The sequence below is a fragment of the Lutjanus erythropterus genome, chromosome 3, assembly GCF_056507025.1.
Source record: "Lutjanus erythropterus isolate fLutEry1 chromosome 3, fLutEry1.hap2, whole genome shotgun sequence".
Classification (NCBI taxonomy): domain Eukaryota; kingdom Metazoa; phylum Chordata; class Actinopteri; order Lutjaniformes; family Lutjanidae; genus Lutjanus; species Lutjanus erythropterus.
The window spans coordinates 25,312,109-25,324,574 of NC_139319.1; the positions used below are offsets into that span (position 1 = coordinate 25,312,109).

Consider the following 12,466-nt stretch of genomic DNA (forward strand, 5'->3'; position numbering starts at 1 on the left):
TTAGTGTTCAAAATGTCAAAAGTAATGTGAAAAATACTCATCTCAATTTGCCAGAGCCCAAAGTGACACAAATCCTCACATTTAAGAAGCTACAGCCAGCATGTGTTTGACATTTTTACTTGAAAAATGACAAACAGTTAGATGAACTTGTGATCTGTCCAGCGTGTACCCTGCCTCTCGCCCAGCGTCAGCCGGGATAAGTCTCAAGGATAGCAGTTACAGATAATGAATGAATGAATGAATGATTAATTCTGTATCAAAGTAGATGGCAACTAATTTGTTTTGTCGACTAATCCTTTAATCAACTGATCATCACAGCTCTACCTCTGACTAATGATACATCAGTGTGAAGCGATACATTGATGAACGATCCAATTTTATTGGTGCAAAGTAAGAATATCAATCTATACTGTATTTTCATCCAAAATAGGCCTTTATTTTGAAATTCCCATGGCATGTCTGTGTCACAAATATCTGGAAGATATTCAGTAATAACATTTTTGTGAGCTGGCATAAATGTAACTGATTGTGTTTAATAGACATATGATATTGTCTGACATCAGTTGCAGGCACCTGAATTGAACTGAATCAAAATTGTAACATGGCAGACCTTGTGATATTTGCAAATATTGTATTGTCGAAAGAATCAGTAAACAAAATTGTATTGTGACAAAACCTGTGATTACACTTCTACCTCTGACTAATTTTTAGTGTTGATTTTTTCATGCAATTTCGTATGTGTATAGTCTGATTGCATTGCCTCCTGCTTTAGTGAAAAAAAACTTTGCGTAGACTGTCTTTCTCATCATCTTTCCCTCTCCTCCTCATGTCTCTTCTCTACTTGTCAAATTAATCTTATCCATTTTTCAATCACACATAGAGAATCATTTATTCACGGTCTCAGTTTTTCTGTCAGTCCTGGCAAACTCAAGATAAGAACAGAAACGATGCTGCGCATTTTAGCCCTTTCAATCTTTCTGTCATTCCCTCGCTCACTGACTCGCTCACTCACACTCTGTCTGACCCCGTCTTCTCACCGCCTCCACTGCTACATTGTCATTATGGTGAACTTGTGCAGTTACTGGTTGCAAGCTGTCAGCTCTCAGGATCTGTAACAGATGTCTTCAAATATACTCCTCCAAACCCTAGCCCTGTATAATGATTGAGGATAATTATGGCAACATAAGTGCAACATTTCAAATTATGTGTAGTTATTAATTAAGACAGAAATGATGCATCATTCAAAAGAAAATAAAATCTTTTAATATGGCACTGTGCAGAAGTCAGATATGTTTATGTCATGATATATACTGAGTTTATGGAAATGATTGAGCGCAGGAGCACCAAAGAAATTCAGCAGGCTGGAGAATCAACTGCAGCATAAATACCCGAGGCTACTAGTGGGATTAAGCAGCTAGAAGACACAAGGCAGAGCTGTTGGCCTAATGGACTGAGCTGAACAACATAGACTATGTTTACATGCACATTAATTTTCCAATACTATTTAGCATTTCACAATATTCTGAATTAACATATTCCTTTTGGATATTCTGAATTAGGCCTTATTCTGTATATGCCATTTTCCAATCAAGAAAGGATGGATATTATTTGGGTTTTAGAAGCATTCCTTGGACAGCACATTTGGAATATGCGTCTCAGTTGTGGCTTTTACCGCACATAGACATCTTTGTGCCTGTTTACTGTCACATCTGTGTGTTGTAAACAAACCAACTAGCCAACAGTTTGAAGGCTGGGGTCTAGATGCATACACAAAAGAAAAGCATAATTTCTGGTCACAAGGAGAAACACATCTACTTTTAAATATTATGAAAGATATTAACAGGTTTTTGAATGTGTGCAAATAGTAAACACCAACCTTTTCAAGAAAGTGGTTGAACAAATGGAGGGGAGAGGCTTTGTTTGTACAGTTGAACAAGTCCGACACCAATGGAAAACTTTCAAAAAATGATGCAAAGATGCAAAATGGCTCAAGCAGCACCAAGTGTTTCACTTTCCCATAATTTGGAGTATCTACGGCTGCGTGTCAAGAATATTAATTAAATATTTGTTTTCATCAGCCATGTAAACAGCTTATTGTGAATAATGTCCTTTTCAGAATATGGGCAAAAAACAGAATATTAGTGCGTGTAAATGTGGCCACTGTCACAGTATTTATTTTGGTACATGTGTGGCAGTTAAATGTCCAAAGCTCTGCATACCTACAAGAAGTAGCAGCAGAATAGCAGCACTCGACCCAAATACGCAGCCTACCAACCCACTGCCCCCCTGAAGAGTATCCCTGCCTCGTTTACTTCTTACTCCTCTCTTACTCCGTGGGGCCTCTCCCTCTCTGGCTCCATCCATCTCTACTCCCACCCTCCTCCTCTCTATCATTTCTCTTGCTGCATTGCGAACCCCAGCAGCTGCCTGTGAATCCCCACAGAGCTGTTTCAGCTGAACTCTGCACCATGCACATTTGTTTAGGTTTGTTTTTTATGCTACTGTATGTGCACTTAAAGATATGTAGTAGTGTTGAAATTTTCTGTGGATTTTCCGTAACAGATAGTTGAACATGTCATCAATAATTAATAACATGCAAAACGCGTGCATCTTTTTCTCAGTTTAAGTATTATTTGAACAGTTAGTTTACATTAGTTATAGGAAGCATGGATTCATGAAGAATAAGGGCATCACAGTTTAAATAAAGAATCAAAAATTGAGCGAAATTAGCTTTCAGTTTCAATAATTGGAATCAAAGGCAGAATCTGTGTGGGGGTTTTTTCTCTACGCCCCCATCTACTTGTGGCAGCTGAAACAAACAGCACTTCAAAAACAACACAGCATAGATTACCAGCCTTTTTAAAAAAGAATTTGAAAATGTGAAGTGTTGTCAGGGCATAAAGATAATTGAAAAATTTAATTGAATTTTGACCTTAAAATCAAAAAATGAATGATGGATTTAGAGAACAGTGACACTCCAAATGGATAACAAACAAAAACAAACAAAAATAAAAATAAGAGAGTTTTACATCATGTCCGACCATCCTTATTCAACAAAATGGGGTGCAGTTACTGTCATTTCTAGACTAAAGGCAAACCAAACTGTGAGAAAAACTGTTACAAGGTGCACAAAACATACATCATCAGTTAATAAACTTTTAATTGATTAAAGGCCCAACATGTAACAGTTGCATAATGAAGAATGAGTACTATAGTCCTAATAGTGAGTTGGAGCCTTTGACGGTATATTAAATAGATTGAAATCCTATTTAATATACAAACTACAGTTAAAGTGAGGTGTTTCCTTCCACTGTCAGCTCTCAGGAAGCTTAAGCAGGCTGCAGAGACACTACAGGAGCGCAACACTGTAGTTTGACAATAACAAGCAACAGCAAGTCCACCATGATAAGTTGATTAGCTGTTTTTAACTGTCAGTTGTGTTGTTGTAAAGCTAAGCTTGTTATCCTGAAAACTAAAGTTCACTACTCCAGAGTAAATATACACTCTGGAGTGGAAGTTGAGTGACTGCCTGCCTTCTGCCTCCCAGACTCCATAACAAAAGTTACGGTCCAAAATTGAAATTTCAAAGGAGGACACCGTGGCTGTGGCATTGTTGTCAGAGAAACAAGTATTTCAACTTTGATTCAGTACAGTAAATATATCACAGATTTTTCCTTTAAATTCTTAAACATCTTAAACAACATTAAACATCTCTAGCATGTATGTGTTTCCCTTAGCCCTGTATCCATTCTTCTTTGAGGAGTATAATGCAGATTTCTCACCCACTATGTCCTCTTTGCCGCCCTCATCACTTTGATATTGCACCTCCCTTTACTCCATTATACACCATCACAGAAAGTAATGTAATGATGTCTTCCACTCTCTGAATAGCATTAATATAACTGTGTTAACACTTTGTGAAAGCTCATAGTGAAAGCCAGGCCAGCCTTGGTCCATAACTGTGTGTTGCAGTGTGAATGAGGCAGGTAGACATGAATAGAATTGTAAATGGCTTCTTTGAAAAGGGGGAAAGGGGCCAGCCCTCTAACAAATTGCACATAAACAAATAGCCACAGGCTATTGGCTGAGCCGCTGCCAGTGTCTTTGAGAAGTGACGGAGAAGGAGAGCAGGAGGGAGGGAGGGAAAGAGAGAAAGGAGACTGTAGGAAGGGTGCATTCCTTTCCACACAATTAGGTTTTATTTGGTTCTCCCAGCTTGGATCATATCTCTTTCCTCCTCTTCATCTTTCTCTTTTTCTCGTCAGTCCATCAGCATAATACTACTCACATCAAGCATCAGGACTCAAGCAGCTACAGCTCTCTGACACCCACTATATGAGACACAGAGACTGGCCAGCATGCAGAGTATGAGTCATGAAATTAACACTGAAACACTGAAAATATGTCAACAACAAGCAACAGAGAGAAAAAACAGCAAGAAGGTAATATGTTCACTGACATTTCCTTGTAATTTTAGCAGGATTAAGTTTTGGCTCAGCTGCCGTGAGCTCTTGCCAGACGCTGCTGAGTCCGGTTACTGGGACAAGTCATGAAGTGGTGAAAACCTGAGCTAACACCCGACAAACATAACTACCCAGGAAGTATGAGATTTTATCAAAATTATATGAAAACAAAGGTTAATTAAACCAGAATGTTTGCTGAAACACAGTGTAGAGGAAAGACATCCAGAAGGTGAATAAATGTGCAAAATTAGCATATGGCAGATCAGAATAAACATACAGAAGCTAGCATGTTTCTGTTTTTATTTCAAGTAGCGCAGACAGACACCGGAGGGGATTGTTGGGATGGCAGTGGAGTGTGTGTGATTTATATTTCCACAGCACTGGGAACAGGTACTTCTAATATAAGTAGGACAACAACAATATGGGAGTATGGGATGCCCTCAGATGACAATAACAAGAGAGTGAGGATCATACTAGTGGCTTGTTCTGTCATGCAAAATAATGCAGAGATAAAACAAATCTTTTTTGTGATGTCTTCTTTATAGTGTGTATAAACAAACACAGCAAAGTGAAAACAAACAAAAACAAATGAGAGAAAGAGGTATATAGTAAATTCAGACTAACCATATGGTTCACTGCATCCCCAACCCAACATAAGAGACTAAATACAGGCTTACTTATTGTACCCTATTCCATATCTATAACTACCCGTCTATCTTTGCTGAACTTTTTGTAACCAAGTTAGTTTAAAGGTAAGGGTGTGTATCTCACTGACTGAGACCGATTCGATTAGTATCTTGATACATGTTCAACGATATGTTATATCTTATCTAGTCATGACACAATACTATATTATGCAATACAAGATCATGTAGTCTGTGAATATTTACATTTTGATTCAATTAGTGGTACACTTGTAGAGTGCTATTGGTCACAAAAAGAAATCCTGATAGTTTTACTAAATATAGCGACAGTAGAGACAGAGAGAAGGAGACATTACAGTGGTGTTAACATCTTGTTATGTGTCTCATGTGTAAATGAGATACTGCAGCCTAAATGAGTATCTGAAAACAAACTTTAAAACTGTTTAAGATATTAGTATTTTTGCAGTAAGATGATCTGCTGCTCTGTTTCATATGAAAAGTGTTGTGGTTTTGATTAGTGTGGAGGAACAGTGATGCTCCATGTTACCTGCTCTCACAGTAACATGTCTCTGTGGGTCAAACTCGTGGCTCTGTACTCTGCTGTCCAGCATGTTTTGTATAAATAATTTGCAGCAGTGTTTCTCATATTTCTTATAAAACCCAAAATTATTCTACACTTGTGTGTTGTGAGTGTTGTGAAAGTTTGGTGGTGCCATGCAGTACAATGTCACTTCTGTCGCTGTTCTCAGCGCGGTCAGTTTTGAGCAAATGAAGACAAAAGTCAGGAGAGGGGGGAGGGAGCGCTTGTTTTGAGAGAGCGCAGCAGCAGGCGTCCAGTGAGAGCGGTGCAGACAGAGGCAGGAGGAGAGAGAAAACGGAGGAAAGTTACAGTGGCACTTCATTGGTGCCAAAAATGAAATATATGCGTCCTCTTCAGACGTATCGATGCGCTAGTGCTGCATTGATTTGTTTCCGATTCATGTTCAGCTTTTTACCGATGCAGGCCGTCTGAACCTATGCACTCAGATGCATGAGTGAATCGTTTCACCCCTATTTAAAGGGGTAGTTCAGATGTTTTTAATTGGAGTTGTATGAAGTAGCTATCTATGGTCAGTGTCAGCAGTAAGTTGTATTGTAGCTACCCATAAAAAGGCCAATTTAAAAAAGACTAACATCAGTTTAAGTTATACATAGAATGATATATATTAGAACCAACCAAACCAACAAGACTTTACTAGCAACGTCCATAATTTTTCCTTGCAGAACACAGCGGTTGCTAATGTGCAGCTGCCTGTTTGTGATTGTGTGAATCTGATCGAAACTTTTCAAACACTGAGGTCACACAAAAGCATGAAACAAACTAACTGACTGGGGCAGCAGGAGATGAGCTACTCCTCTGTTCAGCAAGGTAAAAATGACTGATTTTGCCTATGGAGTCTGGTTGGTTTTGAGACAGTACACATAAATTGATATTCATTTTTTAGATGAGCCTTTTTAAGTGGCTAAAATATTTTTATGTTGCTGACCCTGTCAACAGCAGTATATTGTTTAGCTCCCGTGCCAGTACTCCTTTTTGCTTCTCCAAACTGGGGGCGTCTTGACCGCCATCTACTATAGTTAATAATGTCCTATGGATAAGTACCTCATACAACCTCACTTTAAATAACCCCTGCCATCCCTTTAAGTTACTTGAATTCAACTCGCCTGATCTTTTAATTGAAGGTTAAGAACCATGCATTGATATATCACAGATAAACATAAACTGATATAATCTGAATAATAATCTGATTTAATTAGTCAGTTTCTGGATCAGGTAGAAATAGCACGAGTAGTGCATATGAGAGCTATAATTTCTACTGGTAATCTATGTTTTATCCTATGCCCGTATTGGTTTGTGCAGCACGACTGAAACCAGGTCATCTTGTCGTGTGTATATATAGCTTCACATGAACATGCTGGTGGTTCAAACATGCTCCTGATGCTGTCGAACTCAAGCTCAGTCTGCAGTCAGTATACAGTATTGTGTCAGCCGTCATATCATGGTAATGTCCATATGGTTGTCACTTTAACTCCAGTCAGATTCACCTTTTCACTAACAACATAGTTTTTAAAAGAAAGTGAATTTTGAATGCAAAACGGCTCCACAAGGGACTGTAGGGACTGTAGGGACTGGCGCCGCCAAAAAAGAGTAACAAACATGATAATCACATTTTGGGAGCTCTAATTAGAGGAAGTCCGGGCGCTTCAGTGCTGACTTCAAGTTGCTCTCTCTGATAAGAGCGTCTGGTCTGGCCTCAAACTAGAATAGGAGCCATTTAAAAGATACAAGTTGAGGAGTAAAGCACAGAGTGGCAGCTGAGAGAATGATTGAAACGCCCTGTGGAGCTGAGATAAGAGCTGAAAAAGAAAAAAAATGGTAAACATTATGGAGAGCCCACTCAGAGAATATTTTTCTACATTTATTTAAAACTTCTGTAGACTCTTTGAGGAATAAATTATATGCAATATATGTATCAGTAGTACTGTGAAATTATTTAGAAATGTAGAAGAAATGGTGTTGCATAAAAAGTTGTTTTTGTAAAATTTAAAAAGAAACTGTACAAAAACAGTTCTGCTTTTTAGAGGAGTTGGTGCAAAGGTTTGAAGTTTCCGTTCATCTAGTCTGTGCATCAAATTATCAGAAAAAAATAGATATGTTATTTATCTTAGTTTCACTAAATCAATTTAAACCATTAATTAAGTCTTTTAATATGAAAACTTGGACATTTGGTACATAATTCTCTGAATGAATACAACATAGCGTATTTCTAAAAGGACAACTTTTCAGGAACTGTGAAAAACAGCTTCACATATATATTGACTACCATGCATTTTTGAAAGGATTTTAGGATTTTCTCAACTCTGGTTAATCCAATGAAGGTGACTCACATGTTTGGATTTCATTTGTACAAATGTAGGATCATATGATTCAGAGTTGCTTGGGACGTGAGAAGTAACCTGATTGTAATGAGTTTATGTTAGAGCTGCGGGTTACAGTTTATGTAATATTATGAGATTGGGTTGTTTTTATCATAATGCTGTGTGAGGCTGCAGTTAATTTAAATTTATACAGAGATGCACTGAATGCAGTTTTCTTGGTCTCCAATTTTGAAAGCCTGACCGACTGATTCAGATTTTCTTTCTTTCTGAGAACTATTATATTATTGCAGTTCATAATTAAACATGGACTATTAAATAACTTTGTAATTTTCTCCAAAAGTGCTCTAAGTTACTGGACAGCTTTTTTGTACAATTAAAATCTAGTTGAAAATGAATTTCAGTTATATCATGTTGAGCAGGAGGATGTTTTTTTTTTCAGTGTCTGATTAAGTTTGTTGTTCTGAAAAGTTTTGTGGTTGTCACAAATTGTGAGCTTTGTATCTTCTTCATGTAGAGTGGAGAACTTCCATGCTAGTAACTTGATAGCGTGTGTGTGACTGTGACCAGCAGCATTAAATATGGCTGTAACATTACTGTCTTTGTCAGTGTGCACATAACGTAAGCCACTGTGCTGCACATGAGTGTAAATTTGACAGAAAGAGAATATATGTCTGATACTGATCAGCTGGTTCACCAGTCATGGCTGATAAAGCTGAATACTGTCTGATTTCGGTCACTGGCCAATCGATCAGTGCATTAATGCAGTTTTATCCAAAATAATTTCTACTATCAGTTAATTTGTCAGTTGCTTTTGCTGTCAATCAATGAATTGTCCATAAAATTTCAGAAAATACAAAAACAAAGGATTTAGTGGCAGATTGCAAAAACCTTCCTCACCCTCCCCTTCCCCACCTGTAGGTGAACCTACAGTGGCCATGAAACCTGCTCAAAACACAAGTTGCCTTATCTAGAACCAGTGTTTAGGTTTGCAGTTCTGGGCTACTACAGGAACATGGTGGTGCAACATGGCGGCCTGCATGGAAGAGGACCCGCTCCCTCTGTAGATATATACAGTTCATTCTAAGGTAACAAACATACCAGAATTATTTTCAGGTAATTATACACAAATGAAAACATATGAAAACTTATGAATATTATATTCCATTTCTGCCATTAATAAACCCGTGTAAATCTTAGACTCTGGGCCTTAGTTAAAGGTTTTAAAAAAATTACTTAATCAACTAATCCATTATTGAAATAATTGCTGATTCATTCTCTGTTGATCAACTATCTGATTAACTGACTAACTGTTTCAGCTCTAAGCTATAATACTACAGTTTAATCAGTGTTTTTAAAGAACCCGTTGCAGATGTAAGTGTTTTTGTGAACTCATTTGACAGTTTCAGCTCAGTGAAATTAAAAACAAATTCCTCCAGCTGCTTTTACCGTCACCTGTCATCCCCCGTTCTCTCCTTCCCATTGTGACCAACCAGTACGTCTTTTTCTTTTTGACCCCTCTTGTGGAATCTGCTGCATCACTGAAGACAAACTGTTTCAGTTAAAGTGGCAGCCATCACCCTCCTCCCTCCCCCTCCTCTCCTCCTCAGCCCACACAGGCTCTGGCCTCTTCTACAGCGCAGAGACACACAGACAGAGACGGAGAGGCAGGCAGGGCTTGATATGCAAATATAGCCTGAGTAGGCGGCAGCCAAGAGCAGAGTGTGCAGCAATGTGAGGACTCTCGCAAGCCCCGCCCACAGAAGCCAGTTGCTAAGCAACTACCCGCAAGTAGGGGAAGGGGAGGGTGAGGGGGAGGAGGGGCCATGAATTCAACAACTGTTGCCTGATCTGAGCACTCACTGTGTGAATGCGAGTCAGCCGGCGAACCAGTCAGCGAGATAGAGAGAGGGAAAGTGTGTGAGTGTGAGGGTGTGAGGTCCAGAGTCTGTGCTTGTGTGTGTGTGTGTGTGTCGCAGTGTGTGTTGGTGTAGGAGAAGCCAGGCAGCCGGTGAAGCGGTGTGTTTTAAAGTGAACGATACATCCTGCTTCTCTCTTTGGATTATACCACTAACAGGGACTCACCCTTTGGACTATCCTGACGCTTCCTCCTCCTCCTCCTCCTCCTCCTGCCTTTGAAGGGAACACCTGTGTGTGTTTGTGTGTGTGAGAGGTGTGAGACAAGACAACGGACTTAGCCCTGGTGAGCAGGGCGAGTGGATGACTTCAGTGGATTGGGGTTTGGCTGGTGGAAAGAGGGGGACTGCTGCTGCTGACCATGGACTCCCCTCACTAGTAGACGGGGTAAGCAACCAGACTGCACCCAACCAACCAACCGGCTGGAAAAACGGGGATGATGAAAGAATATTTGACAGAATGGGAACAAAACAGAGGAAAGACTCGAATAGAAGAGACATGAGGGCTTAGTGAAAGAAATCAGAGGTAGTTTTTAGTGAAAGGGGGGGCTGGCGAGTTCAGCGGCAGTCCATTGTCCCCCAGTTTGTGTTTGAATGTGTGTGTGGTGGTTGACCCTGCCTGCCTCACAGCTTCCCTGTCTGTCTGTCTGTCTGTCTTGCTCAGCTGTTGGCGTCTGTGTCATCACGCTGCACTGTCTCCTGTCTCTTCTGTTCGCTCTCCTCTTCTCATCCCTCTCCCAGTATCCCTCCTCATCATTTTCTCTCTGCCTCAGTCGCTGGTGGCTCTGGTGCGGTTCAACATCTCTCTGATGGTAATGGGATTAATTGGAAATCAGTGTAGCTGGAAGAAGAGGGAATGACAGAGAGGACGGAGGGACAGAGAGAGAGCGTGATCCAAAGAGGTGTGCAGGGTACAAGATGGATATAGCACATCCAGGTATAGATAGATCGAAAAAGGAAAGATAGAGGAGATAAAGGGGAGAACAGCAGGTTTTTGCTGTCTGTCAGGATTGAAGTGACTGATATTTGGCACATAAATGTATGTAACTGTTGGCTGTTATGATTCAGGATCTGTCATGTGTGAACATTTAGAAATCATCTGAAGTCATCATGTCTGCTCTATAAGTGTAATTCAAGTTATTCCAGTCTGTTTAAACAGGCCATAGTTCAGTGAGAATGGGGAGGTTTATTCCATAACAGTCAAACTGTGTGTTGGACCAAACACACTGAGAATGTAGGTGTACTGTTGACGTAATAAATATACAACGGGCCGAGAAATTAATATTGTATTTGAAGAAATTTTATTTGTTTCTAAAAACTTTTAGATGTCCTGTTTACTAGGGCCGGACCAATACTGGATATTTATGGCCATTGCTGATAATGGTAAGAGGGAGTAAAGAAATTCCTGTATTGATATATTGGCTGATTGCAATGATCCCTCAAATATAGTTACTAAACACTTGTTGACAAAAATAAAATAAGGAGGAAATAATAAGGAGGCAGAATATTTTACAGACAATAAACTTTATTGTCCAAAATGACATCAGATCACTGAAACAGTAAATTTTCACTGGTGTTCTTAATAATGAAAGCATATTACATATTACATATGCTGATACCAATTTAGACCAATATCAGGCAGATATTATCATCAAATTGTCTTTGTGACAGTGTCATCATTTTAAAAATAGGTTTTACTCTTATTTATATCATCCAGATAAATGTAGGCAAGGTGACGCCATTTTATTTATACAGGATGTTTCACACACAGTGGTAGATTCAAGGTGCTATACAGAGTTGAAACAACACAGCACGATTATTATGTTGCTAGGGTCTCTCACATTTAGATAATAACAAAAGTTGCAGTTTAAGGACATTTTGAAGTAATGTAGGAGTTTTTCTCTTCATTTCTAAACAGCTGATGAAAATCTACCTGACATGATAAAGTAATATTAAAGTTTTATTCATGTTACATGTGCGCCAACTTGCTTTTTCACTCTCTGACTTAATCGGAACATACCATGTTTTCCCATTATAGTTGTAGTAACTAGTTAACAAGGGCTAGCCGTAACTCGCTGTTACTTGGAATAAATTACAGATTTCTCTGCATTTGAACACCGCTGAAAACATTTGGGATAATTTAAGTACACAACTCAACAAAACATATATGTCTAGCATTTATAGACATTTTAATGTGGGCATTTAAACAGTTAAAAAGTTAAAGTCATTAAAAAGCACAAGATAAAAGAGATGAATCTATTAAAAAATAAGAAGAGTAAAATTCAGTCATGATAAGATAATGTCGATGACCTGAAAAAATCTGACTATAATGTGCTGTTCACAAGACAGGGACATTAGCCTTTTCAGTCATGTGCTGTTGACAGTATACCTGATACTTTCTGTACTCTCTGTACCTTCTAATGTTCATTCATTACTCCTAAAATAGAATGGCAAGGTGAGTCTTCATTTGCTTTGTGGGGATCACAATAGCAACATGTGACGTCAGCCTCTAAATTCGTTTTGAATA

The 12,466-nt window shown here is 38.9% G+C and overlaps 1 protein-coding gene across 3 annotated transcripts in view; it reads left to right on the top strand.

The window, feature by feature from the left end:
* The window catches only part of rab11fip4b (RAB11 family interacting protein 4 (class II) b), a 78,814-nt gene that overhangs the window by 32,888 nt on the left and 33,460 nt on the right, over positions 1 to 12,466 (top strand). The window contains exon 1 of one of the 3 annotated variants that reach the window (XM_084715588.1): positions 9,893 to 10,327. The exons of the other annotated variants lie outside the window; for them this stretch is intronic. Coding sequence (XP_084571714.1) covers positions 10,244 to 10,327 — 84 coding nt within the window. The 5' untranslated portion in view covers positions 9,893 to 10,243. Of the gene's footprint in view, positions 1 to 9,892; positions 10,328 to 12,466 lie in introns of those variants that run through there. 3 annotated transcript variants of the gene reach the window in all.